This window comes from Crinia signifera, chromosome 11 (genome assembly GCF_055691185.1).
Source record: "Crinia signifera chromosome 11, ASM5569118v1, whole genome shotgun sequence".
In the NCBI taxonomy this organism is placed as follows: Eukaryota; Metazoa; Chordata; class Amphibia; order Anura; family Myobatrachidae; genus Crinia; species Crinia signifera.
Window position 1 is genome coordinate 116,512,053 of NC_139227.1, and position 27,556 is coordinate 116,539,608.

The following is a 27,556-nucleotide window of genomic DNA, read 5'->3' on the forward strand; positions in this document are numbered from 1 at the left end:
ATATACCCTGGGGTCTTGCTAAGGCCACATAGCACCCACCATTCATTCCACCAGAATCTGAGCTGCAAAATCCCCAAATCACTCCTTCCCTTCTGAGTCCTGCCATGCACCCAACTGGTATTTTTTGGTCACATATGAGGCATTGCCATACTCGGGAGAAATTGGGGCACAGATTTTGGGGTGCTTTTTCTCCTTCATACCTTATGAAAAATTTTGAGCCAGAACTGCATTTTTGTGTAAAAAATGTAATTTTTCATTTGCACAGCCCAGTTGTATCAAAATTGGTGAAACCCCTGGGGGTTTGAAATGTACACTATACCCCTAGATGAATTCCCTGAGGGGTGTAGTTTGCAAAATGGGGTCACTTGTGGGGGGGTTCCACTGTATTGGTGCTTCGGGGGTCTTGCTAATGCGACATAGCACCCACCAACATTCCACCAGAATCTGTGCTGCAAAATCCAAATATCACTCCTTCCCTTCTGAGTCCTGCAATTTTTTGGTCACACATGAGGCATTGCCGTACTCGGGAGAAATTGGGGCACAGATTTTGGGGTGCTTTGTCTCCTTCATTCCTTGTGAAAATGAAAAATTTTGAGCCAGAACTGCATTTTTGTGTAAAGAATTTAATTTTTCATTTTCACTGCCCAGTTGTACCACAATTGGTGAAACCCCTGGGGGTTTGAAATGTACACTATACCCCTAGTTGAATTCCCTGAGGGGTGTAGTTTGCAAAATGGGGTCACTTGTGGGGGGGTTCCACTGTATTGGTGCTTCGGGGGTCTTGCTAATGCGACATAGCACCCACCAACATTCCACCAGAATCTGTGCTGCAAAATCCAAATATCACTCCTTCCCTTCTGAGTCCTGCCATTTTTTGGTCACACATGAGGCATTGCCGTACTCGGGAGAAATTGGGGCACAGATTTTGGGGTGCTTTGTCTCCTTCATTCCTTGTGAAAATGAAAAATTTTGAGCCAGAACTGCATTTTTGTGTAAAAAATTTAATTTTTCATTTTCACTGCCCAGTTGTACCACAATTGGTGAAACCCCTGGGGGTTTGAAATGTACATTATACCCCTAGTTGAATTCCCTGAGGGGTGTAGTTTTCAAAATGGGGTCACTTGTGGGGGGGTTCCACTGTATTGGTGCTTCGGGGGTCTTGCTAATGCGACATAGCACCCACCAACATTCCACCAGAATCTGTGCTGCAAAATCCAAAAATCACTCCTTCCCTTCTGAGTCCTGCCATGCACCCAAATGGTATTTTTTGGTCACATGTGAGGCATTGCCGTACTCGGGAGAAATTGGGGCACAGATTTTGGGGTGCTTTGTCTCCTTCATTCCTTGTGAAAATGAAAAATTTTGAGCCAGAACTGCATTTTTGTGTAAAAAATGTAATTTTTCATTTGCACAGCCCAGTTGTATCAAAATTGGTGAAACCCCTGGGGGTTTGAAATGTACACTATACCCCTAGATGAATTCCCTGAGGGGTGTAGTTTGCAAAATGGGGTCACTTGTGGGGGGGTTCCTAACTTTTAGCATCTTATGGTGCCTAGAAACCTACATGGTGCCTAAAAAATAATCTCATAAAAAGGAGGCTCCAAAATCAAGTAGGTGCTCCTTCTATTATGAAGCCTGTGGTTTGGTCAACGTGCACACTAGGGCCACATATAGGATATTTATGAAAACAAAAGAATTGGGGGAATCAATTTTTAGTCACATTTCTCTAGTAAAATCTACTGTGTTCCTTAGAAAAATGTATTAAAATTGAAAATCTGCAAAACAAATGAAATTTTGAAATTTCACCTACACTTTGTTTTAATTCCTGTTAAACACCTAAAGGGTTAACAAACTTCCAAAATGCTGTTTTGAATACTGTGAGGGGTGCAGTTTTTGAAATGGCATCATTTATGGGGGTGTCTCACATACAAGTCCCTCAAAGTCACATCAGAACTGAACTGGTCCCTAAAAAAATCAGTGTTTGAAATTTTCTTGAAAATTTGAGAATTTGCTATTCATATTTTAAGCCTCCTAGTGTCCAAAAAAATTAAAAGGATGTTGAAATAATGATGGAAACATAAAGTAGACATATGGTCTATGTTAGTTATTAACTATTTTGAGTGGTATGATTATTTGTCTCACAAGCAGAAAATTTAACATTTTGAACATTGCTAAATTTTCCATTTTTTTACGACATTTTGGTATTTTTCACAAAAAAACACAGACTGTATCGACCCAAATTTACCACTAACTTGAAGTACAATGTGTCACGAGAAAACAATCTCAAAATCACTGGGATAAGTAAAAGCAAAAAAAAGTTATCCCCACTTAAGTGATACCTGTCAGATTTGAAAAAAAGGGCTTTGTCAGGAAGGCAAAAACAGGCTGCGGCGGGAAGGGGTTAATAGCATCTTTAACAGGGATAGGTGCAATGTGGTATAACACACACAGGAATGGAAAAAGGATCTCAATTTTCAGTGTGTGGCAATGTACAGAAGATGGCATATTCGGGTGTCCCTTTCTTGAGGGAACGTATGTGAATGCCTGGCTAAAGGGGCATCTCCACACCCCTAAAAAGAAATGTATGTAAAAAAATAATAATAATTGCAGGGCCGTTTGCTCCACTGGGGGGTCACAACCCTAATCCAGGGTCACAGGAAGGGGGGGGGGGTGGTGGAGACCACCCGTTTCCTTACCTTACTTGTGCGAAGCAGGGCCCTTCTCATTCCCAGTGATATTTAAGAAGATGGCGCATGTTCACCAGAGAGAAAAGGGCCAGAGTGTTTGCTTACAATGTGTAGGCGCCATCTTCCTGAACATATCACTAGGAAGATGGCACCACCCATAAGTATTAGCAGGGGCTTCTTAAGAGAGGGGGGTGCAGAGTGCGTGGTGTGGGGCCCCCCTGGGACACACGTGAACTGTGCACACTGCAGTCATTATAGATATGCCACCAAGTATAAGTATGGTGGGCCTGGGGGGGGGGGGCATGGCCAAACTACGACCCTCCAGCTGTTGTGAACCTACAAGCCCCATCATGCCTTGCCACAGTTTGCAATTAAGGAATGTTAAAATTATGGCAAGGCATGCTGGGATGTGTAGTTTCACAACAGCTGGAGGGCCGCAGTTAGCCATGCCTGGTGTACTTGATATTGTGATTTCAATTGTGATTACACACTTTATAAATTCAACTCCACACCGACATGGATAGTGGGGCTATGAACTGGTCGGGGGTACGCGTAACATCCCCTGCGCTGGCGGACATACTGTACCACCAATGATGGGGGGGGGGGGGGAATCACTGTACCACCAATGATTAATGTTTATTTATAAGGCCACTGGCCACCAATGATTTTATTAATTATCAGCCTGGCGCCCACTGCCCTGGGGCACCAGGGACAGCCTCTGGCTTCAGCCCAGGCCGGTGTCGCCCTGGAGGGGCCCATTTATTGGGTTGGTCCCCTCTCCCCCAGGGACCCGGCCTGGGCTGACCAGCCACAGAGGTAATGCTTTGGCCACGGGACCTTATATAATAAGTGTCCCCGACTGTGGCATTACCCTGATGGCTGTTTGAGCCCGGTGCTGGTTTCCAAAATATGGGGGACCCCTACTCCTTTTGTCCCCTGTATTTTGGGAACCAGGACCGGTCCTAGAGCCCGGGGCTGGTCATGCTCGTAGGGGGGGGACCCCAATCCATTTTATATTTATTATTTTAATGGAAGGATTTTATAATGACCCATGAGATTTGAAATCTCTTGTGCTGAATCTCCCATTATTAATCTGTGGCTCAAATCTCTCTGTGTGTAGGGCCCTTAAGTCATTGTATGGCACACCTGATGTAGCAGTGCGTGGCTGCGGTTCTAGGTGTCACCTTCACAATGTCCCTGACAAGCTTATACAAAAGTAGGCAAGTACTGTATGTGTCAGGGGTGCTAAAAAGCTAAATGTGCGCTGATTCCTATATATCATACACATGATCTACAGCAGTGGAGACAAACTCATGGCCCTCCAGCTGTTGTTGAACTACATGTCCCAGCATGCACTGCGACAGTTTTAGCAATCCATTATATAAAATCTGTGGCAGGGCATGCTGGAATGTGTAGTTCCAAAACAGCTGGAGGGCCATGAGTTTGACAACACTGATTTACAGCATCCGATGTGCACGGGAACACACATCGGATCGGACCCGATGTCAAACACCTCCGATTTGGCCTGATTTCATCCAAATTGCATTCTATTCCTTACTGACAAAGGGATATTTAAATAGGAGTCGATCTGTTCTACCATGTAACGGATTCTGCCAGAACACACTGTGGCACCTACCTGGTGAATTGCAGGTTCCTAACTACACATCGCTGAACGCTGACAAAGGAATCCCGATAGTTTCCATATGAAACTGATGCAATTTGTCCCATGAGAGACTCACATTATCCCAGGGGAAGTCTGTTGTCATCTATTAGCTAGTTAATGAATGCAGTTGGTAAACTCTGGTAACGACTGAAATACAATAGAGGACAGCTGATGATGTCTCTGAAACTACTGACACTTAAGGCCCCATACACTGGTCTACCGTGTCTTAGTGCCAAGTCGGACCCAATATCCCTTGAGCTCCTCCCGCAGCTCCCCAGAGGGCTCACATCTGACTTGGCATTTGATGTGCCGTATTTTCCATGTAAAATGACTCCCGGGAAGCAGCCGGGGGGAGTTCAAGGTACATTGGATGCGATACACTGCGGGTGCAAACAAGCACCCATGATGTGCACCTGACCACTGCACATAGGATCCTATCCTATGTGCAGCCCGTCCGACCTCCAACTCCGACCCATCGCGCATCGGGTCGGAGCAGATGTCAAACACATGCCATTGGATCGGACCGAGAAATCGGATCAATCTGAATTGGCCCAAATCGCATAATATATGACATTACATGACACTATATGGTTCAGCTGGTACAAAAGGTCATGGTGTCAGTGCTGAAGGTCAACAGATACAGAAGGTCAACATAATTATTGTCAACACAAGTTTTTATCTTCTTCAGATTTTTCATTCCCCCCCCCCCCCCCACGTGGATAGAGGCTGCTTGCCACAAGTATTATGGCGAATGCAGACAGCCAATGTGAGACTACGTGGAACACTTATTGGTGTCACATGTGGCTAAACATACAAAATAACACCCCAATTTTTTTTTTTTTTTATTGCGTCAACCTTTTTTGGATCAATTCCACAATTACTTTTTGTCCATTCTCTTTCCATCTGTCTACTTTTTCCTTTTTGGACCCGGTCAATCTATGCCATTTCGACTATATGGGGTCAACCTAGTCATCCAAACCGGATTGTCTAGGGCAACAGTCAAAAGGTTGACATTATGTCGGCATGGTAAAATGGTTGACAAATGCAAAAGGTTGACCTGAAAAAATCAACAGGGAAAAAGGTTGACATAAATTTTTCCTGATTTTTTTTTTTTTAACGACTTGCTCATACTTTACCATCCCAGTGGGCATAGAGGGAGAATGTAATAGTGTGGCGAGTGCAGCGAGCCGTGCGAGGGGACACTCGATGTTTTGGCGCTAGATCATTTGTCAGGCCGCGCTGTGCTGCATATCTGCCCTCAATCTGATCACCCTACTCACCTGCGTGTGCACGAAGGGAGTGATGGCGAGGGACCGATTGTGCGGGCGGCGTTAAAATGACACGCAAAGCTGAGAATTTTGCAGCTCTGCGTGTCAACCAGAATGACCCCCATCGTAGAGCGTGCACCCAGCTTTCATGCTGACTGAAGATTCTGTGTACAGGATCCCTTCCAGTATATAACAGTGACCATAACATAAGGAGGACACAAAACATATTCACCTGTAGGTTCCAATGGATATAGATCAGAAAACGGTGCTAAGTAATGTTCATAAAACTATCATATACAGCAGTGATTTTTTAAACTTTTTCATCTCACTGCACACCAAAAAAAGATTTAGAATTGCCAACAGACCCCTACAGGGAAAAACCCATTGGCCCCCACAGGAAAAATAAAAAACCCATTGGCCCCCATATGAAAAAAACAATCACACTGGTCCCCACAGGGAACAAAAATAAAATAAATTGGCCTTCACATGGAAACAAGAGACCAGTGAGTAACAGTTGAACTGGCGGTGGTGGCTGCAGAAAGGTGCAGACATCACTAGCTCTGGTGGCGCACTTGAGAATAGGTCAGGGTACACTAGCGTGCCACAGCACAGTGGTAGAAAAACGCTGATTTACAAGATTGTAGTTGTCCCTGTAGCCCAGCTTCTGCTGCTGTAATTCTCATGCAAACCAGATCGCATTGGAAAATCAATCACAGTGATGAAATCTGTAATAGGGGCACTTAGACTCCTGTAATCCAAATGAGTTTGCAATTAATGCTATTGATTGAATCAATTTACAATTACAGAAACACAAAGGCCAATGCTGAAATGCAACAAAACAACAACTAAACAAGCAAAGTCACAGCAAGGTGTGGGACGCTGGGTAAGAGGAAGGGGCAACGAGCGCCAATTCTCTGCATACAGTATACACGTATTATATACGGTACATGAATTATGTTGCAGGGTGCTGTGGTAGGTCCTGTGTACATCAGTCACATAATTGCAAATAAAAAAACAACAATTATAACCACAAATACTCATAAAGGCGGGTGTTGTAAAACTACAAGTCACAGCATAGCCTCCCAGCAATTATTAACAAGTTACTATTATATAAAAGGTTTATATCAGGGATGATTTCAGTCCCCTGAAGGTCTGGATTCCGTGTTTGGAAAGGATTTTCCTTAGAGGGGTCTTTGCCTCATCTCATGCCTGTAGGGCTGGGAGTGAAGAAAAATAAATAAGTACCCTTGCACCTGGATAATACATTTTTGTTGTTGTTGCATAGAGGCCATTATTTTGGTTCACCCGCAAAGGCAAATTCCTTCTCAAATGGACAAAACCATGTGCACTGCAGGTGGGGCAGATGTAGCATGTGCAGAGAGAATTAGATTTGGGTGAGCTATTTTGTTTCTGTGCATGGAAAATACTGACTGCTTTATTTTTAGACTGCAATATACAGTACATCTTAATTTGAAGTAAAACTCCCACCCAAATCTAAGGCTCTCTGCACAAATTACATCTGCCCCACCTGCAGTGCACATGGTTTTGTCCATTTGTGAAGGAATTTTCGTTTACGAGTGAACCAGAATAAGGGCCATAGTGTAAATACTGACTGCTTTTGCATGTAGACCACGAATGCTGGACAACTGTATTATTACTGTGCATGTTGAATATGTCAACACCGCAAATGTCAACAGGATTATTCCGTTGACATTTTGGCCAGTTCGTCATTCTTGTGCCAACAGTGTGAACGGGGAACTTGTATAGTACAATAATTTTTATGCACTGCTGAACGATATGACGTTTATGTTAATGAGGTTGGGTTAAGTCTATGGCCAGTATTCAATGCTCCCGATTCACAGTTTTTTTTCGGCAAATCGGGCTGTTTTCACTCCTTGCGGTGAAATTTTTTCACTGGAAATATAATTCACCCTATTCAATGTTCACTGTTCGCCGAAAGCGAACCAGCAGGGGGCCGGGAGCCGCTCATTAGATATTCATATATTCACTGCACTCTGGTCCCGGCTTGTTATGTGTGGGACCAGAGGAGTGGCTCCCTACCCCTAGCCTCTGCTGCCTGTTCCCCGGGAGCCCTCCCCCACAAATTCTGGGGAAGGCAGGCTTACATCTCACTGCCTGCCTCCGTCCCCCGGCTCCCTGCGGCAGCCCTCCTGAACCCTGCGAATGTGCAGCGAATCCTAAACAGGATTCGCTGCACATGGAGAAAAAAAATCATTGAATACTCCCCAAAGTAATCAGTCTGATTTGCATGCTGACTTTGTTGATTTCTGTCTACATGGGAATACATTTAGTCAGTGAGTCAACATTATTCAGAACCAGTTTACAACCAACGTTTCCCTGATTGTGCCCCACAGAGCCATTTTCCAATGTATTATTTGCTAACAAGATGCTCAAGTTAAACCACAAGAGAGATTTTTTTTTTAAAAGCTAATATTTTTTATTTTTAGCTTATACTTTTTTGTCCCACCGTCATTCAGAAGCATATTCCGAGCCTATTGGTGTACCCAGGCTCTGCGCGAGTATGCGTATGTATGGCTACAATTGTAGCACGCGAGTGGTATGAACTTCACATTCAATAATTAGAGACAGATTTTGACTCTTTTTTTGGGGCACTTCTTATTAAATTTTGTTATTATTAAGTTATAATAGTCTAAATGATATCAGAAATTTGTGACAGTTTCTTTGTTTCATTTAAGGGTATAATGGGACAGACATACGATTGGTCACTTGACCACAAAAAATGGTGGATGTGTATCAGCTGGGATACTAAATGGTTCTCAGAATTTGGATTGATACAATCCTTCGAGGCATCTATCGCCCCCAGCTGAATTTTATGTGCAAGTGAATTTTTGTACATGTGAAGCTCGTGATATAAATAAACAATTTTTTTGTCTTTTTCTTATGCACATTAAAAACTACGGCGAAATATATCAATCATCTAGGTGATCGCTGTTCGGATACCTATGGAAATAAGTTATAAACCTTTTACAATATGTGGATAATTCCTTTTATGCGGACATAGGACTGAGCATTTAGAAATTAGATAGGAGGAAATGCAAAGCTCACCGCTTGTTTCCCTCAGTGGTCCTTTTCCTCAGCCGTGTGTCTCAAGGGAGAGGGAACGGATCTGGGCAGGTTACCTCTGTGCGGGGTTAAAACTAGGTGAGTGAAGACAGATATGAGGATCTGCTGTTGCCGTTAATGCCCAGTGGCGCCCCTGTTGGTTTTAACCAGTGCAAGGGTTCGCCCTCTGGGACTGGCTGCAATGAGAGTCCTCTAAACTGGAGGAAAGAGGGACAGCAGTAAATGTATTTCATGTATTTTAATTTATATAGCCCCCTTTAGTAATGTTGTGGCTCCTTAAATCTCTCTGCCATAATTACCATGACTCATGGGAGCACCGCAAACTAGACTATTTGTGACCTATGTGTCCTGTGATTAACATTATACGTTGGTTCATACATATGAAATTGATTGTTCAGTCTGTACGAGAAATTCCCAAGTTCCCCTTTCCCTTTTTCAAAGCTTAGAATGCCGTTTTGTCAGGAGGTCACTGCAGGATCTCTGGGCTTCCCCAATGTTTTCCTATATGACATATAAAAGCGAAACGAGCGTGAGTCACATTCGCAATAGGGACGACCCTGTGTCAGGTGAAACGAGTGTTAGTAAACATTTGCTCAGTATGGAAATAAGCAAAGGACCTGATTCAGACCTATTTGCTCATTTGTGTATGTTCACAGCCTAGAAAACAGGTCAACGCCACCCGCCAAATGCCTGCCCTGACGATCAACTCCTCTCACTAGCTTGCGAGGGGATGGGCATGTTTACACATGCGGCCACACAAAGAAAAAAAAAATTGTTTGTCACTCACCATCGAATGACTTTTCCTCCGTTCGCAATGAAAACTAAGCCAGGACTTACTTTTCATTTGAACGCCGTCCTTCGAATTCGGGATGAGCGCTGATGTCATGTGATCTCTGCTGCCCGCCCCAAACAGGCAGTGACACGCATGCGTTCTCTGGGGTACACTCAGTTTTTGTCATGGGCACAACCACCGTTTTTTCAGGTACACCCATGAAACGCTGAGCGTACCCCTGCACCCACCCACTGTGGGGTTTTCACATGCGCATTTTCATGCATGCGCAAACCACGGCCATCGGGTCCAAATCGGCCCTAAAGAGACATCAAGGCAACTGCAAAAGAGAAAATAATTAGATGTAATAATAGGAAGTAAACACGAACATGATATTTGCTTTAAAAAGTTTGTTATAAGTCATAATGCAATACAATCTCAAAAGAAACCAAAAAAAAATCAAACTGGATAAAAACCAATCTGTTCCTTCAAGAAGGTTTATTTTGGGCGCTTTGAAATATTTATCATATTCACTGTTTAATTTGAACAGTAATGAGGTGCGAGAATTGAAGTTAAATATGGACAAACTGTTGGTATTTAATTTAGATAAGCGCACGCACTCACTGGATTTATTATAAGATAAATATGCGATGTGAGGCCGTTTAAGGCTACAGGCGCGTATGATCTGGTGTGTGTGGGATAGGGTTGCCCATCTACCATCGATGGTTAGCAAATGCCAGCTTATTACACTGCACTGGGCGAGATCACGCTCCTCAGCATTCTCTTTACCAGGGAAGTCTTGAGATTTGGTCAACAATCTTTGGCAACAGGACATGTAGTTTGCGGAAGTTATACAAAGAGATGACGTAGCCCCAGTTACCCTATACCAGTGTTCCTCAGTCCCTAAAACTGGGTACATACTGGGCGATATATCATTAACAATATGGTTGATATTGTTATCGATACCGTGTGCATATCGACCAGTGTGTACTGTACGTTCAATATTGTTAACGATGTGCACGGCCACGGATCACTGAACACCTTCATCTGTACATGCAGCTCAATCAGACAATATTTTAAGTGGCTGCATATACAGGGGGGGTCAGTGTGAATGAATCGTTCTCCCGCGGCACCGCCAACATAGTTAACTATATCGGGAATCCACTATCGGGAATCGCTATCATGTCTTCCTATTACACCACCCTCTCTCACCAGGAAGACCTACATTAGACTCGCAATCTCTCCTGTCCAACAACCTCTCCCCTCTCTACCACCATCAGATGGTTTCCCTACCCTTCCCCCACGACGCCCCCATCTTCTCTAATTGCTCATAACTTCACCGCTTATTAACAAAATCATCGACCTCACAGTCTGCACTTCCTCCTCTACATCAACCTACTTCTTCGACCCTGTTCCCAAATTCTCCACTCCTTCTTCCACCTCTTTCATCTATCATTCTCACCATGGTCTTCCCGTCCGGTGTCCTCTCATCAAGAAACTGCTCTTCGACTATTGGCGCATATTTCTGCTACACAATGGCTTCGCGGCTTGTTCCACGTGGTCTCCACTCTACTCTTGGCTCTGAAACGGCCCTAAATAAGTGACCATTAATCTATTCGCAGTCAAAGGGGTAAATTTACCGAAGCTTCTAAAAACTAAAAGGATGTTACCCATAGCAACCAATCAGATTCTAGGATGTGATAGAGAAATAATAGAAGGAATCTGAGACCGCTTTTCATTTTTAACGCACTTAAGTAACTTTAATCCCGAAGGCTCACTGGGTAAAGGTCGACACCATGAAAGTCGACGTACATTAGTTTGATCACTAAAGGCCGTCAGGGTTTAGATCGACACATGAATAGGTCAACATGGCTAAGGTCAACACAAGCATCAGGCTAGCAATGGGAAGGTCGACAGTCAAATGGTCGACAAGTTTTTCATGTTTTTTTGTGTGCGAACGTCGGCATAAGTCGTCTCAAAAAACGTGAAAACTCATGTCCATCTTTTGACTGCCAACCTTCGCCATGTCGACATATTTCATGTGTCGACCTCCATAGCCTAGCGACCGCATCCCGACACTGCCCCTTGCTTATACAGCTTGTCCTCTCCACTACTTTTGACATGCGATGTAGTAATGCTGTTTCTCCACTAGAGGGACCTCCAATCCAGGTAGTTGAGGAAGACCTTGTTGTTCACTTTTATCACCAACCAGTACATAAGGAATGGAAATTGTCATTTCCCTATTGCAATTGCCTAGCACTGTGCAATAACTGGAGGCCTTACGTACCAGGAATAAATAGAAACTTTATTAAGACATGCAAAAGTATTTAAGAAATCTCTCAACATCTATGTTCATAAAGAGGTATGCAAAATTAGATCTATTCCAACTCTTGTAGAAACCATCTTTATACATATGTACACATATATTATTTATAAAAGAAACACGCATAGTCCTTGCTCACGGGACCCATGTACCGCTCTATGGAAAGTAAACTAGTTAAGTACACAAGGCAACCTTGGATATCTATCTTAAAGCTACAGTAAACCTCTGCTCACCCCTGACCTAGACTAGTGGGATTTGTATATACCCCTTTTCAACTAGCAAACATATCCCGGTGAAACGTGCAATCCCAGGTCAACTGCCCCAGGACTCCAACCCAGGCAGTTATCTGGGTTGGATCCAGGACGCTGCTGGGTCCTGGGGCAGTGGAAACAGGTAACTGAGTCGACTTCAGTGTAAAAGCAGCTGCTGGGAGACGCTCTCATCTCCCATGACCCCCTTGGCGGCTAATTTGAAAGCACTTGCAAACCGGGTCGCACCCAGGTACAAAATCCTGGACGCGACCCAGCTTGCAAGTGTAAAAGGGGGCGGTTAGGAGAACTACGATGTACTGTAGATGATTTAATTGCCGGCTGTTCCTAGTTGAGATCTGCCTAATACAATGCCAACAACCAGAAAGCCTTCTCGCTCTCTCTCCTTATTGCTTTCAGCAAAATCAAATCTTGTTCAATAAACCATCTAAAACTCATCAGTGGTTTGTATCTAGGTATAAAATCTGTAACAGTAATTAACAAACTTTGTTAATGGTTTGTGCAATCAGGTTTTTCACCTGTAAGCTATAAAATGTAGTTATCTGTAATAAAACCTCTCATAACGAAAATAACATCTCGGCCCCCTCCCTCTTGGCACACCTAGAACCCTCTAATGTAATGACACGTTCTGAAGACGCTCCCTGCTTACCGCTGGCCGCACGGTAACACAGCGACCGTTATGTAGCAGAAGAAGCTGGAGCGAAGGCACGGACGCATGCAAGCAGGAAACGTAAAGGAGCCAGGCAAACCGCCCGCCGCGTGAAGCAGGAATACATGCTGAAGTCATATACGCAGCAGACATGGGACAACACGCTTGCACTGAGAAGCCTTGGCAGCTTGTGTGTGCACGGGAGGAGGAATGGACACGCCAAGTCACAAAGGTGAATCGTAGTTCCCTTAGTCATTGTCTGTTGTTCGGTTCCCCAGTGACTGTAGCGGAAGTTCGGGAGTGTAGAACGGGGAACATCCTAGAATGCAAACAGTCGTCGTACCCATCCAGGGTAGTTCTCGATGCCGGTATCCCTTGCTGTGTACTCCAATACTGCAGAGAAGAGTAGCCTCGTATTCGTTTGATCTGTCGCTGTCATTCAACCGTTAATGACAACACGGTCATCACCGCAATCCCGCAGCTTATCAGTATAACCTGGACCAGAGAGTTCCTGGAGTAGAGGAAAGAAAGCATGATAGGGTGGTGAAACAGTGGCAGCAATCAGAGATACGCGGGTAGAGGGGGGATAACCTACTGTGAAGGAGCAGGGTCGGGATTTCCACCCTGCAAGCACTCCGGGTGAACAGGGGTTGGAGTCTAAACAGGTAACCCATTCACTGCAATGGGAAAGCGGTTCTCTATGTGTGTACAGAGCTGGTTCATAGCTCGTATATAAGCAGGAAAGCGGATGAATGAGCGGTTGCTTACCACCTGTAACAGATTATAGAGGAGCGGGCGATAGACTTGTTTATCAATTAATGGAGGGCTACTTAACGTGGAGATCAGACAGATGAGTCACAGGGGGAGCTCCCGAATTGGGAGACGCAGCAACAGACAAAGGCAATTCCTTATGTATATACAGTACGGTATGGAAGAGATACAGTATTTAGGTCTTCAGTCAGTAGGTCCACAGGTACAACATGACCTGTATGTTTGGTAATATGTAACCTCCATCAGTGCAAACCTCTAAACACTAACACAAATGAACCGGTCTGAATCGGCTCCCAGTATTCTCAAAATCAGGCATGAAAAATATGCAGACACTAAACTACACTGCATGTGAATCAGAATAAGGTATGACTGTCTATAGGCAGGGATTACATCACACAATACCATTTAGTGGTCAAACTTGCGCTATACAGTGTCACCGCCATACTGGAAAGAGACTTTCCCCAAAGCGATGCCGCAATGTTAGACGCACCCAGTCCTCAGCAATGTCCCTGTAGGCGTTATCATTGAGATTTTACTGCCCCGGAACAATGGGGCCCAGGCAAAACCAAGAAACACAACCCTAGACCATTATCATTCCTCAATCCAACTGTACAAAGCGGCAGTAACCTTTCACACAGCGAGCGTTCTCCTGGCATCCCCAAAACCCAAGCTTGTCTCTCCCGATAACACCTTTCCACTGTTCCAGATTGCAATGGCAGTGTGCTCTGCACTACTCTGACGCGTGGCACTGAGCATGCGATAATGAGCCACGCATGTGGCAGATAGGCCACAGAACCCCAATCCCAAATAACAGTAGAGTCTGTTGGAATGTAGGACAGATATATGTAGCCAAAATCTACAGTGATCCTCGGCCCCGTCCCATTTGTGGGATTTACAGGAACAGCACCTGGCGTTGCCAGGGGCCGCCCAGCAAGAACAGAGCTCTTGGTAAGGTCTCACTGTAATACCTAGGTCACATGTATGTATATATAACTAGGGTGCGGCAAATTAAGTCATTGTTTAGTCTCTTTGTTGATTTAAGTTGGGACAGACACAATAAAAGGGCTGGTACACAGAATCGGGAATTACATTGCTCCTCGCAGCTGCAGTGTTAAAATAACTGTCCTAGGCAGCGTTCAGATAGTGCAGGGTCAGCAGTCTCCCGCCAGTGATGTCATAAAGTGCATAACACTGACTTTTGTCCACATGCAATCTCCTATGTTATTTACTATACAATCTCCCTAATCTACCCAAATGTGCCTCCTCATCTGATCGCATTTGGTCACCTACAAATATGGAAACCTATTTCCAGGCCAGCCTGCAGTAGTCTTCTGTAGGGGAGAGGAGTCTGGTATCAGACATCAAACAGCGGACTGTAAAGGCCCCCATACACTAGGGCGACTTGTCCTTAGGACAAGTCGCCCCCGACTTCCCCCTGAGCTTCCCCGGCTGCTCCCCGGGGGAGCTTGATTAGATTGGCACTTGATGTGCCATTTTTTACATGTGATAAATCGTCTCGATTTATCACATGTAAAAAACCCGGGGAGCAGGGGGGGGGGGGGCGCTAAGAGGTGGGAGCAGGGGGGCTGGGGACGCTGCGGGGGACACGTCTGTGTCCCCCGCTGCTGGGGACGCTGCGGGGGACAGCGTCTGTGCGGCGAGAAGGTAGAGGGAGCAGGGGGGGCTGGAGACGCTGCGGGGGACACAGGCTGCATAGAGCCGGGCAGGGGGAGCCGGCCGGGAGCTGTCAGTAATGAATAAAAAAAAAAGCCCATACAATGAATGGGCGGCCTGTGATTGGCTGAGCGCTCTCTCAGCCAGTCAGCAATTGGCTGAGAGAGCGCTCAGCAGCCAATCACAGGCTGCCCATTCATTGTATGGGCTTTTTTTTTTATTCATTACTGACAGCTCCCGGCCGGCTCCCCCTGCCCGGCTCTATGCAGCCTGTGTCCCCCGCAGCGTCTCCAGCCCCCCCTGCTCCCTCTACCTTCTCGCCGCACAGACGCTGTCCCCCGCAGCGTCCCCAGCCCCCCCTGCTCCCTCCACCGCCGCGCCGCCCCACTAGGTCCCAAGTCGGGTGGTCGGACGTGCAGCAGGTCCGACCACCCGACGCAGATCCGATGCGCACGGGACCGCGCATCGGATCTGAGGGGACATCAAAACTAGCCGATTTTGGTCCGATTTCGGCCAGATCCGACTGATCTGGCTGAAATCTGACCAAAATCGGCTAGTGTATGGGGGCCTTAACACAATCTCCACATGACAAAACTCTGTCAATCCGAACGCTCTCATTGGCCGATGACAAAGCAGAGCTTGTTACAGTTATTACACCACTGATTTCATAAACTGGCCAATATTCATTATTATTAACTTATACAATACGCGTTATACTCAGGTTCCAGGAAAAGGACATGCGCAAACTTACCGAGTATCTTTCTCTTCCAGGAGGTCAGGCAACACGTTAACCAACGCGATGTACAAAAATCCCCCGGAAGTAAATGGTAATATCCAGGCCACAGCTTCTCCTGCCAGGGTAACCATAAAATAATTTAACCAGGGAGGAAAGGGGGCAATTATGTCCTGGCCAACCTGTGGCTCTCCAGTTGTTGTGAAACTACAAGTGCCATCATGCCTTGCCACAGTTTTTCTATTAGGGTTTGCTAAAACTGTGGCAGGGCATGCTGGGATTTGTAGTTTCACAGCAGCTGGAGGGCCGCAGGTCCTAATTCTTCATTTATCTGTCTAGTGAAGGCGTCAGCAGCGTACTTACCGGCTCCTTTGGGTGACTGCGCACAGAGAGCGAAGCCGGCACCTAGGAATCCACCCATGGCCGTCATTACTTGCATCTTTGCTGCACTCCAGCGGTCAAAGCCAGCGCGAAGAAGAATAGCAAAATCCCCCACCTGTATAAGTGGCGCACAATGAAGCTGGTGCACATACAGTAGGTGGGCAAGCCAAACTAACGGGAGGGAACTACTGCACTTACCTCATGAGGGATTTCATGTAACAAGATGGCCGCCGTTGTGAGGATTCCCACCTGGCAGAAGAACAACATATTAGCATATTTCCCCATAAGTGTAGTGTCATAAGTGGAATAATTACTGAAGTCCTTAACAACAGGGGTACAGATCGTTTCAGGACCTACCTTTCTGCTGACCAGGAAACTGCCTGCAACAGCCATGCCGTGGGTGAAGTTATCAATGGTGTTAGCCAACAGGTTAAGGTAGCCACACACCTGTAACGCACAAGCAGACAGTAACCAAGCGGTTATCAGAGAGGGGGGGGGGGAGGGGTTTGTTGGTAGGAAACTTGGCGCTATATGCATGATATTACCTTAATATTACCACCTGCAGATCTCTTTTCCACCACATCCTGCTTTCTCCTCACTTCATGCTTCCCGTTCAGTAAAACACCTGTGACCTCTTTCTAAAGGATAAAAAAAATAATGCAGGTGATCACAGAGCTGAGACTAAGCCACTGCCTCATATAAGTCACAAACAATCTGATAAGAATAAGTTTTGGCTCCTTGTTCAGGTTGACCTACGAGCGGACATCCAAAACTTACGCTGTGGTATATTACATCCACATTGATTAGCCTGGGCACCCCTGCTGCTGACCTGCCACCTTCCTCTACACAGAGCTGACCCTTTCTCAGTCAGCTCTTAGTAGATTGTAGTTCTCACCTACACTTGGGAGGAATAAAACCCTTGTGGCCGATATAGGAAAACACAATGTTCAGCGGACAACCCCCTTCCAAGGCAGATTCTAACACTCTCCAGTACACTGAGGGGCTCCAGAATCTGTCAGGAACGGCCGATCACTGGTGGCTTTGACCAAGATTTAAACGTTGATATAAATAAAATATAAATCAGGTTTTATTCATTTGCCATTTAAACCAATCACTGTCAGATAGAGCGGATGGGGTAAGTGACTGAGGACAGGGGCTGATTCAGAGTTGGATGCAGTGTGGATCAGTGATGCAACTATGGACGCACTATATCTGAGTGCATATGTTAATGCCGCAGGTGGTGTCTTTAGGAAGAAGACCCTCGCTGGCAACTTCCTCACATCTGCTGGCTGCGCCCACATCAGACATCTGAGACAACCCCCAGTTAACTAGCGTTCATTTTAGTACCCTGCATCTTCCAAAACCCATGCAGTTCCTCAACCCTGCCAGGGGTGTCGCTCACTGCCCTGGTGCTTCTAGCACAGCATGGTCTGTATTTTAGCACCAGAATATGAGAGATTATGCATCACACACACAGGAGGTCATACACTGATGGACAACTAGCACCTAGCAATGAGCTGGTGTAAATTTCAATGTTGCGACCGATGGCACTTAAAGGGGCCACTTTACCAGGGAGGGGCTTGTAGTAGTAGTTGCATAATATCGCACACGTGTGACTGGCAGAAGACCATACGTGGACGCCGCTGCACCCGAATCAGGCTCTATGTCACTACAAGCTTTAGGCGAGCTGAAACCGGAAACATCGAATCGATACCCCGATTAATGTATGATAAATGAGTAATTATTCTGTTATTATGGTTGTCGGATAACAGCAAAGCAGTAATCCTGATTCTAAATAATAAGCATTTCACAGCTGTATGTTTAACGCTCCCAAGCACTTAGTTCCTCAAGTAATGTATTTACACTGTTGTCACAAGACGCTCGGTATTTACAGTAATTAGGGTTCATATGCGCTGCTGTCAGTTCCGAGGCTGGTAATCCCTTCCGTGGATGGTTTTCACAAGAAAGCCCCCTGCAAAGAATGCTGCAGGGTAAATACAGAAGTCCCTTATATCAGGGGTTCTCAAACTCGGTCCTCAGGGCCCCACACAGTTCACGGTTTCCAGGTCACCCGGCAGCATGCACTCATTACTCATCGACACATTTTAAAAGATCTAATTATATCACTTGTGATTCTGTGAGGAGACCTGCAAAACATGCACTGCGTGGGGTCCTGAGGACCGAGTTTGAGAATCTGTGCCTTACATGTTATCAGTATATTATCCAAATCACTGGCTAATATTCATCCCACAGCCATGTATCATGGGGGTAAGGGTCATAGGGTGGATATAATGAAGGTGGACAGGGCCTAGCCTAAAGGTGTCCATACACTACTGCGATGTATGGGCCATCCGACTCGTTCACATACGACCCCGCTCCCCGCCGCCGGAAGGTGGGCCAGGTCAGAGGTCGGATGGGCAGCAGGTCCAACCTCCAGCTCAGCTCCGATGCGCACGTCACCGCGCATTGGACCTGAGGGGGGCATCAAACACATCCGATTTGGGCCGATTTCTAGGCCCGATCTGTTGGGATTGGGTGAAATCACCCCAAAACAGACTAGTGTATGGGCAGCTTTACAGTGAAATATTACCACCCCAAATGATTTGCACCCAATGCGACTCACTCACTGGAGCGGAAATGGGCGTCATTTGCTGTTTGTCTTTTTCATCCGAAAAGGTCTTCTCCAGTATGAGGAAGGTGAGAAAGCCAATAATGACCCAGAGTCCAAGCAGCCTCTGGTGCTGGAGAGACTGGGCGCTTCCTGCAGGAACAAAACCAACTTTATTACATATGGGACAGTGTACAAATGATAAGGATAGCAGAAGGGTCAGAGGTCAGTCACTATAAAGTCACAATTGTAAAATAACTTTAATTTTAATGAAACTATTTTTAGCCATTGTTGAAATGGAGGGTAGAATACCACACACCCAAAGTAACCACCTTATATACTAAATTAGCTAATTAATAATATCATAATTGTATTTATTTATCACTCTTTCTCCAATAGGAGTCAAGGTGCTTAACAGATAGAATGAATGTAATACAGTACAGGAACAATGAAGTATAGAAAAAGATTTTTTATAAACTATACTATAATTAAGGAAATGCTTGAGTAAACAGGAAAGTCTTGAGTTTGTTTTTCTAGAGTGGGGGCCTCTTGACCTGTGCGGTGATTTATTTCTTACCCTACTGAAGTGTATATTATCTATAGTGGATTTATGACATCCCAATTAGTTACAAGTTACAATACGTATGACCGATGGTCAAAATGACGGCGGTCCCAATACCGATGCCTACAGCCCAAAGAAGGGAATCTCGACAGGGGTCAGGTATGTCTGCCTACACTTCCCCTACCTCCCCCCAACCCTCTGTAGCAGTAGCCTAATCCCCCATCCTGCCTGACCCTAACCATCCCTGCTAGTACCCAAACCTAACCTCTATAACCTGTGGCCCAAGCCTAACACACCACCGTACAGGCTAAGCATAACCTTCCACCCTCTAGCTGCCTAAACCTGAGTCCCTCCCAGTAGTGCTTAAACCTAACTCCCCCCCATCCCAGGTTGACCCTAACCTGCACCGCATACTCAGCGATTGGCACGCCGGCTGTCTTTATGCTGGCGTCAGCATCCTGATGGATTCAATGTTCCGACGCCGATCTTCTGAAGGCAGTCGGGATGCCGGTGTACTAAACACTGGCAACCTGACTGCCGGGATGCTGACTGCCTCCCGTTACAAGAATACATCCCATCGCATACGGCCAGCTGAAAAATCATTCGATGGTCCCTGACCATCGAATGAGTTTTTCTGTTCGTGGATAAGTCAGTCTATACTTACTGTTATTCGGTGTTCATGTGATGTCAGCCGCAGTCAACGACACAACTGCGTTGCCAGGGGAACACTGAGCGGTTTTATGGGGACGTGTGAAACTCATGCACACGCGCAGTTCCAAACAAACATCGGGGAAGGCCCGAATTCAGACCCGAACGAACGGGTCTGAAATGGCCTCACAGGGTAATGTCGCCCAAGCGATTACAACACCCACTTTACAATCACATTTCTTAATCACTAGCTCGCTACTACCTCCAGGCCCCGGCTGTATCGGAGTCCCAATCATAAACATTCGGGTCACAATACTGACATAGCCGCATGCCTCTAGCTACAGATATTACTGTGCCGCACGTCACCATCGTCTCACCTCCCCCACCCCCGTGCATACTATATTCCAGTCTGGACATGTCATGCCCAGACTTGTACGTACATGTCTACCTTTGCGTTATTCAATATACTGCATGAAATACTGGTTTTCTAAAAAGAACTTATTATATATTGTTATCCTCAGGATATATATGGGTTGAAAAAAAACATTTATGTCCCAGGTAAAGGTATATGATTTTACAATAAGTAGCCATATAAACCTGAAGCTCCGTTGGGCATTCATTATTATCCAGCTCAGAATTACATAACTCTGAACACCAAGCTAGCGGATTCAGTATTGAATCCCGGCGGTCGGGATCCCGACAGCCGGAATCCCGACAGCCGAAATGCCGAGGGCTAATTTATTCTCCCTCCAGGGGTGTCGTGGACACCCATGGAGGGAGAATGTGTCAGCATTTCGGCGGTCGGGATTCCGGCGTCGGGATTCTGAACGCCGGGATCCCGACCGCCGGGATTGTAACTGCATCCCAAGCTAGCTACTTACTATAACAATTACCTATACTATTGGTATAATGTGAATTGTGGCATAATATGAATAAGGGGTTCACTGCCGTGCTGCACAGTATGAATAGAAGACATTACTTTATGGCATAATGTGAAATGGGTGTGATGATATAAATTATGGGCACTATATGGCATAATCCGAACGGAAGGCATAATATGAATAAGGGGTTCACTACTGTGTTGCACAATATGAATAGAAGGCAATACTGTTTGGCATAATGTGAATTGGGGGTTAGGATGTGATACAGTATCAGGAAGGGAGCGCAGCACACCCAATACATTAGCCTTTTAATACACAGATATTGGTGGTCTACCTGAACATTATCATTATGTTTATATTGGTTAACTAATGCCATATATCACACTACACAATATATAGTTCATGAACATGACAAATGATATATTATGAAGTGCAAAATGGGTGTGCAAATTTAAATGCCCACCTAGCCAGACATATAGGGCCTTATTCTAGTTCACTCTTTCTGACAAAATCCTTCTTAGACGGACAAAACCATGTGCACTGCAGGTGGGGCAGATGTTACTTGTGCAGAGAGAATTAGATTTGGGTGGGGTTTTACTTCAAAGTGAGATCTATATTGCAGTGTAAAAATAAAGCAGCTAGTATTTACCCTGCACAGAAAAAAAATAACTCACCCAAATCTAATTCTCTCTGCACATGTTACATCTGCCCCCTGCAGTGCACATGGTTTTGTCCATCTAAGAAGGATTTTGTCAGAAAGAGTGAACTAGAATAAGGCCCACAGTGCGGCTGATTGGTAAGTGTGTATAGTGTAACAATATTGGTTGCACGTTTGCTGGGTCCATTGGTCACGGTGGCCATCGGCAAAGTGTGTACCCAGCCTCACAGTAATGGGGCATACACCTGGGGCGATTAAAGCCCCATATCTAAGCGATCTGACCATAGCAAGCAGATTCTATTATTTTCTAGGATGCAATAAAGAAATGATAGCAAGAATCTAATTGGTTGCTATGGGCAACAGCCGACCTTTTCACTTTTAGAAGCTGTAGTAGATGTACCGCTAGGTGCTAATTAATAGATGGTACCTGTGGTGGCACTGCAGGTGTAGGCCCAGGCCTCTGGCAGAAGGTGGACGAACACATCCCCCAGTAACCCGCCAATGGCAAAACTCAGCAGCTGCTTCAGTCTCCGGGTGCCCTCTGTGATTGGGGAAACAAACAGAATGAATACAACATATTCCGCAGACGCACCGGCCATCCATTTATAATCTACCAAACTATGTCAACGGTATCGGGACGACAGGTCGACTCCATGCGGTCGACATGCATTTGATTCACATGGTCAATAGGTTGACACATGAAAGGTCGACAGGTTCAAATGGTTGACAAGTTATTTTTGTTGTTGTTCTGAACTTTTTCATTCACATGGACGGTTACGGTATAGATGATAGACGTTGTCTAGGTCGACAATCACTAGGTCGACATTGACAGAAGGTCGACACAAGCTTTAGGTCGACATGAGGTTTTCACATTTTTGGTGCACCGTATAAGTGTACCACGCCCACTTTTTAGAACCCCACCCCCCCAAAAAACATGAAAAACTCATTCTCGACCCCAATCTTGTATCAACCTTCGACCAATGTCAACCTAAGGTATGTCGACAATTCTTAGTTGCCGACTTAGTCACTGTCAACTGTTAGTAGTTAACCTAGTGACTGTAGACCTAGACAATGTGGACTAGGATTTGGGATAGTACCCTTGCGAAAGGGTTGTGAGCCATGCGGGGGTACGCGGTACACTAATTGGGGTTAAATGGAGAGTAAAATTATAAATGGTGTCCTAAAAAAATAAATGGTGTCAACTTTTTTTGTGTTGACCATTTCCATGTCGGCCTTTTGCTTGTGTTGACCATTTGCACCTATGGACATTTTTACTGATATACCTTTTCCATGTTCATCTAATGACCATGTCAACTTATAACTCAGTTGACCTATGTATGTTGACCATACGGTGTTGACATAATTAGGGACGACCCAATAATCCCGACCCTATTGTAACATGAAAACAGGTTTCACACCAACTTCATATGGTGTGCAAACTACAGATCGTAAATAACGCATGCGGGCTAGAGGCGGGGGTCCCCACAGGACTGCACACAGCTACAGGTTATAATGTATGGCACCCCAGGAGTATGGGCTCAGAAACATCCACCAGCGCTACAATGGGAAACATAAGTTGTCGACGCGTCCCTACCTTCAGACGTGAGAGCGGAGCTTGCTTCAGTGGGAATGACCAGGAGGGGGAACACCCCACTAAGCCCCACCAGCAGAGAGCCAAGCAAGGAGCAGACCCAGGCATCCACGGTGGAGAAGTTGGCATTTTCACAGGCTCGATTGCCTGGGGCACATCCAGTAGCAAGTCGGACGCCCAGAAACGCGAAGCACAGCCAAGGCACAATCCTGCCCCACATCATCCTACACGGTGGGAGTATTCCAAAGGGAAACCAGTGAGAGAAAGACATCTGTTTAGTCTCCGCTTAGTAGCTCAAATAATACGTCAATCACTAACCAATGCCAAAATGCTTCACAGTTACCCCGCTATGGTTTCCAGTCTGAATTATACAGAACAAGTCTGACTAACAATAACACAAACCCAGTATGGATTTGGAAATTTCCGGGTAAACCGTATACTTATGCTGTGGTGCAGGGACTCCCAAAAATTCCTGTGACTGAGTTTAACACATGAAAGGTTCCCAAGGTGAAGTGGAGATAGGGTTCACTGGACAAATATGAAGAGAGGGCCTCAGGGCTGATCCCCTGGCAATGAATGCAGTCTACTTACACCGACAGAACACAACATCGCCCTTGTTACATACACCCGAACTAATCCTACGTTGAGTGCAATAAGGCTCTGAAGTCTAGATTTCCCCCAACTTATCCTTACATAAAGGTGCTCGCGGTCCATTGGTTGATGTGGAGTTTTAGTATTAACATACACAAATACACACCCAGCGCTGTAATTGCTGGCAGAGAAATGTACGCCCTTAGGCATGCTGGGTAAGCGTCTGACAGCTGGAGACACGAAATGCCTGGAAATGGAGTTCAGAATGCATGCCACAAGATCCCATAGCAAAACGAGGGCTTTTACCACATCTAAAGTGACTGAAATATATGTATTCCTTGTGTCGGGCAAAAAGCGATGCTCCAACCAAGCCTACTTCACCTGCACACCCACTTGCTCCTGAGTGACGCGGTCTGCTATTCACCTGCACCCTCACTCTTGCCGCTGTGCCCACTTCAAAGCTCTCACTTCACCCACATCCCCTAGTCTCACCGCATCCTGCCCACTTCTAGTGTCCCAGGCTCCCAACGCTGTGACCGTAACCCACATACTTCTGATGCTCATTAGACCAGGCTCATGCTCCCTGTGGTTTCGGGCTTGCTGGGCCTTGTAGTTCCACACATCTGGACTGCAGCAACTAACATACAGTAGAATAGATCATTTATATTCTTATTCCAAAGACAAGCAACCTGTGGCTGACAGATACTGTGGCATTATACATACATGCTGGGACTTGTTGTTCCACAGCAGCAGCAGGAAGTCTGAGCCTGCACTGTGCCACATGTAAGTTATCCCTGTGCTAGGACTCTGTTGTATACCTGTGCCTCTCTGTGCTAGGACTCTGTTGTATACCTGTGCCTCTCTGTGCTAGGACTCTGTTGTATACCTGTGCCTCTCTGTGCTAGGACTCTGTTGTATACCTGTGCCTCTCTGTGCTAGGACTCTGTTATATACCTGTGCCTCTCTGTGCTAGGACTCTGTTGTATACCTGTGCCTCTCTGTTATATACCTGTGCCTCTCTGTGCTAGGACTCTGTTATTGACCTGTGCCTCTCTGTGCTAGGACTCTGTTGTATACCTGTGCCTCTCTGTTGTATACCTGTGCCTCTCTGTTATATACCTGTGCCTCTCTGTGCTAGGACTCTGTTGTATACCTGTGCCTCTCTGTTGTATACCTGTGCCTCTCTGTTATATACCTGTGCTTCTCTGTTATATACCTGTGCCAGGACCCTGTTATATACCTGTGCCAGGACCCTGTTATATACCTGTGCCAGGACCCTGTTATATACCTGTGCCAGGACCCTGTTATATACCTGTGCCAGGACCCTGTTATATACCTGTGCCTCTCTGTTATATACCTGTGCCTCTCTGTTATATACCTGTGCCAGGACCCTGTTATATACCTGTGCCTCTCTGTTATATACCTGTGCCTCTCTGTTATATACCTGTGCCAGGACCCTGTTATATACCTGTGCCAGGACTGAATTCTGTCCCTGTACTCCTTCGAGCTAGGACCGAGTTCTGTCACTATGCCCCTCCGTGCTGGCACTGAGTCCTGTCTCCCTGTGCCCCTCTGGGTTAGGGGTGCCGGATGATCTCCTGACAATCGGGATTCCGCGGTCACTATACCGACATCAGAATCCCAACTTACAGGGGCTCTTCTCCATCGTGGGGGTCCTGTGCCCCTCTGGGCTGGCACTGAATTCTGTCTCTGTGCCCCTCTGGGCTAGAACTGACTCCTGTTTCCCTGTGCCCCTCTGGGATGGCATGGAGTCCTGTCTCCCTGTGCCCCTCTGGGCTGGCATGGAGTCCTGTCTCCCTGTGCCCCTCTGGGCTGGTATGGAGTCCTGTCCCTGTGCCCCTCTGGGTTGGCACTGAGTCATGTCCCTGTGTCCCTCTGGGCTGACACTGAGTCCTACACCGAGTCCTGTCCCTGTGCCCCTCTGGGTTGGCACTGACTCCTACCTCTCTATGCCCCTCTGCGCTGGCACTGCCTCCATGTGCCCCTCTGGGCTGTCCCTGTGCCCCTCTAGGCTGACACTGGCTCCTGCCTCCCTGTGCCACTCTGGGCTGGCACTGAGTCCTGTCCCTGTGCCCCTCTGGGCTGGCACTGATTCCTGTCCCTGTGCCCCTCTGGGCTGACACTGACTCCTGCCTCCCTGTGCCCCTCTGGGCTGACACTGACTCCTGCCTCCCTGTGCCCCTCTGGGCTGGCACTGACTCCTGCCCCTGTGCCCCTCTGGGCTGGCACTGACTCCTGCCCCTGTGCCCCTCTGGGCTGCTACTGACTCCTGTCCCTGAGCCACTCTGGGCTGCCACTGACTCCTGTCCCTGAGCCACTCTGGGCTGCCACTGGCTCCTGTCCCTGTGCCCCTCTAGGCTGCCACTGACTCCTGTCGCTGTGCCCCTCTGGGCTGGCACTGAGTCCTTTCCCTGTGCCCTCTGGGCTGGCACTGACTTCTGCCTCCCTGTGCCACTCTTGGCTGGCATTGACTCCTGTCCCTGTGCCCCTCTGGGCTGCCACTGACTCCTGTCCCTGTGCCCCTCTGGGCTGGCACTGACTTCTGCCTCCCTGTGCCACTCTTGGCTGGCACTGACTCCTGTCCCTGTGCCCCTCTGGGCTGCCACTGACTCCTGTCCCTGTGCCCCTCTGGGCTGGCACTGACTCCTGTGCCCCTCTGGGCTGCCACTGACTCCTGTCCACTGTGCCCCTCTGGGCTGGCACCGAGTCCTTCGCTTCCCCGGCTCGCTGACAGCGCTGCAGCCATTCCAATGCGGATAAAGTCACATTACCGCTCTCGGTCGTCCACTCGATCCCATTCCCTGCCATCCTCTCCCGGCCTCCTCCGCCCAGTGACCCGAAGTCCTGCCCCGGCCTCCTCCGCCCAGTCACCCCGAGTCCTGCCCAAGCCCCTCCGCCGGAGCCACGTGTCAGAGTCGGGGGACGAGTCGCGGGAGTACTTCCGGCTACACAGCTGCAGCAGCAGCTTCCCCTAGCACGTATACAGGGGGGGCCACAACATGCAGCCCGGGCCCCTCACCTGCAGCCCTGGCCCCTCACCTGCTGGCCGGCCCTGCTGTGACCTGTCCAATAACAATAACAAACAGGAGGCGATAGGGATAGTACATAAGACAAGCTGCAGTGTGTAAATCTGAGCGCACATTCCAATCAAAGCCGGGTACACACTGGGCGATCTGTTGTTCAATCGCCCACATCAGGCAGATGTATGAAGCAGTGATAAGGGAGAAGGGAGCCAGAGGAGCAGTGTCCCATGGCAACCAATCAGCACTGAAGTAACATCAATAATTTTATTTATAATATACTGTACTAACTGTATGTGCTTAAAAGCCCTCGGCAACTTGCACAGTCGCTGTGGCGCACCCATGTAGGGAGTGGGATGGAGGCGAGCAGGGGGTGTTCACATGCCAACGCCCTGCGTTTCCTGAATGTACCCAGGAAAATGCTGGGTGCGCCCAGGAAAACGCTGGTCGTCCCCATGCGAACGCAGACGGGCAGCTCTCGGATCCGGATGATTCGGCCTCTCAGACCTGAGCGCCGCACAGACTAACAGATTTGCGAGCAGGGTAGAAATCAGTCGCTGGTCGACGACCATGAAATGATTTCGGCCCCTCACATCAATTTGCAAAGCGGCAGGAATGCACGCCCGGTGGGCGGAGTTAGAAAGCTCGCTAAGCAGCAAATTTTCACTGCTTAGCAAGCCAGCC

The 27,556-nt window shown here is 46.9% G+C and overlaps 1 protein-coding gene across 4 annotated transcripts; it reads right to left on the minus strand.

Annotated features, from left to right (window-relative positions):
• Nucleotides 1-11,776: 11,776 nt before the first annotated feature.
• On the minus strand, nucleotides 11,777-26,974 carry SLC39A13 (solute carrier family 39 member 13). 4 transcript variants are annotated; one of them, XM_083164390.1, is made up of 10 exons: nucleotides 26,892-26,974; nucleotides 23,244-23,464; nucleotides 22,077-22,190; nucleotides 18,920-19,053; nucleotides 16,838-16,930; nucleotides 16,650-16,739; nucleotides 16,491-16,541; nucleotides 16,275-16,407; nucleotides 15,930-16,029; nucleotides 11,777-13,244 (listed from the first exon to the last, which is right to left on the minus strand). In XM_083164390.1, exons 1-10 carry the CDS (start codon nucleotides 26,957-26,959, stop codon nucleotides 13,169-13,171), a joined length of 1,080 nt encoding a protein of 359 aa, XP_083020516.1. In that variant the 5' UTR covers nucleotides 26,960-26,974; the 3' UTR covers nucleotides 11,777-13,168. The 4 variants fall into 4 exon arrangements, with proteins under 4 accessions (XP_083020516.1, XP_083020519.1, XP_083020518.1 ...); XM_083164393.1 differs by lacking the exon at nucleotides 26,892-26,974 and adding an exon at nucleotides 26,624-26,821; XM_083164392.1 differs by lacking the exon at nucleotides 26,892-26,974 and adding an exon at nucleotides 23,998-26,538.
• Between the last annotated feature and the right edge of the window lie 582 nt (nucleotides 26,975-27,556).

Excerpts from the sequence above, each read along its gene's own strand:
- SLC39A13 (XM_083164390.1), bottom strand. The coding sequence starts at position 26,959 with ATGTACTATCCCTATCGCCTCCTGTTTGTTATTGTTATTGGACAGGTC. Across the intron at positions 22,191-23,243 it reads CTCCGCTCTCACGTCTGAAG|AGGGCACCCGGAGACTGAAG; the intron begins GTAGGGACGCGT and ends CCCCAATCACAG. Across the intron at positions 16,542-16,649 it reads GTTTCCTGGTCAGCAGAAAG|GTGGGAATCCTCACAACGGC; the intron begins GTAGGTCCTGAA and ends TTCTTCTGCCAG.